A 1,224-nucleotide genomic window follows, 5' to 3' on the forward strand; every position below is an offset into this window, starting at 1 on the left:
CCTCAACATGAGCGGAAGGCGGCTCAGAGGGGCGACCTCGAAGAGAAAAAGCTCTAGTTCGAGGACCGCGACGAATGCGTGCCTCTGACTTGTACCTGGTACATGGATTGAAAAACTAGGAGTCTCTTTCCTGCATGTGGTAATGCATGTGTCGTTTTGTTTTGGTAAAATGAATAGTCATGGGGGACGTTCGAGTTGAAGCAGTCTCTTCGCCCTTGAAGCCGTTGCTGGCCTCAAGCACCAAGGCGATAGCGTTTGCACGTATTACGAATGCCGCTTACCCTCGCACGCACACCAACAGCCTTAGAATTTATGGCTGTCTGCTCAGACCCTTCTTCTTTGCATCGGACATTCACTAAGGGGAGCATTTGTGGCTACACAACCATCATCGTTTTCCTCCTCTCAGCCATCGCCTCCGCGTCATTTCCCCGCAAAACCTCGGGTTTTGTAACGTTCAAGCCCGGCAATTTTATTTCAAGACCGTGTAAAACATTCCATCGAGACGTAATATCTCTGCCACGTGGCCTAGCGATGCTTCGCTTTCACGGCCGCAGTTCCGAAATGAGCTTGAGAGATCCTCACGCTTCCCCTACTCAGGGGCCCCTCAGGGGGTCCTCCCCCCCACCCTCCTCCCTTATGTCCTTCAAAACCAGCTCTCTCCAGGCCTTCCAACTACTAGGAAAGTCCACTCGCTGGACTGTAGCCAGCTTGGTAGCCGTCATGCTTCTAGTCCGGCGGGACGCCGCGATTGTCAACTTCACAGTAGGGGCTATTCTGAATGCCATGCTTGGAAAAATCTTAAAACGTCTTATCAAAGAAGCTCGACCAGACGGCGCGGTCCTGGAGGATCCAGGTATGCCTAGCTCCCACGCCATGGCCTTGTTCTACATGTCTGCTTTCCTTGGGAGCGCGCTGTGCCAAAAGAGGGGGATCGGGGTGCTCCCGCCCTGGTGGCCTTTGGATGTCCTGCCCACCATTGCCTTGGGCGGCCTCTATGTCTCTGTCGCAAGCGCTTGGAGAGTCTTCTCAGGTCTGCACACGTCCGCACAAATCTTGGTCGGGGCGGGTGTGGGAGGTGGGGTGGGGTTGGCGTGGGAGAGGGCATGTGCCATGGTTTGCGATCACCAGGTGGGCGCCTTCTTGGCCCGTTACAAGGGGGGGCAAGTGCCTGTGGTGTACCTGGTAGGTGTGATGGTGGTAGGAGCCTTGACGGTGGGGTCTGTG

At 55.4% G+C, this 1,224-nt stretch overlaps 1 protein-coding gene across 1 annotated transcript; it reads left to right on the forward strand.

Moving 5' to 3' along the window:
- Window positions 1-287: 287 nt before the first annotated feature.
- NGA_2115020 (dolichyldiphosphatase) lies at window positions 288-1,103 on the forward strand (the record flags this gene model as incomplete). The annotated part of the gene is made up of 1 exon (XM_005854428.1): window positions 288-1,103. A coding segment is annotated over one exon (816 nt), but the record flags the coding sequence as incomplete, so codon positions are not given.
- Between the last annotated feature and the right edge of the window lie 121 nt (window positions 1,104-1,224).

The sequence above is a fragment of the Nannochloropsis gaditana genome (assembly GCF_000240725.1).
Source record: "Nannochloropsis gaditana CCMP526 unplaced genomic scaffold scaffold511, whole genome shotgun sequence".
NCBI lineage: Eukaryota > Eustigmatophyceae > Eustigmatales > Monodopsidaceae > Microchloropsis > Microchloropsis gaditana.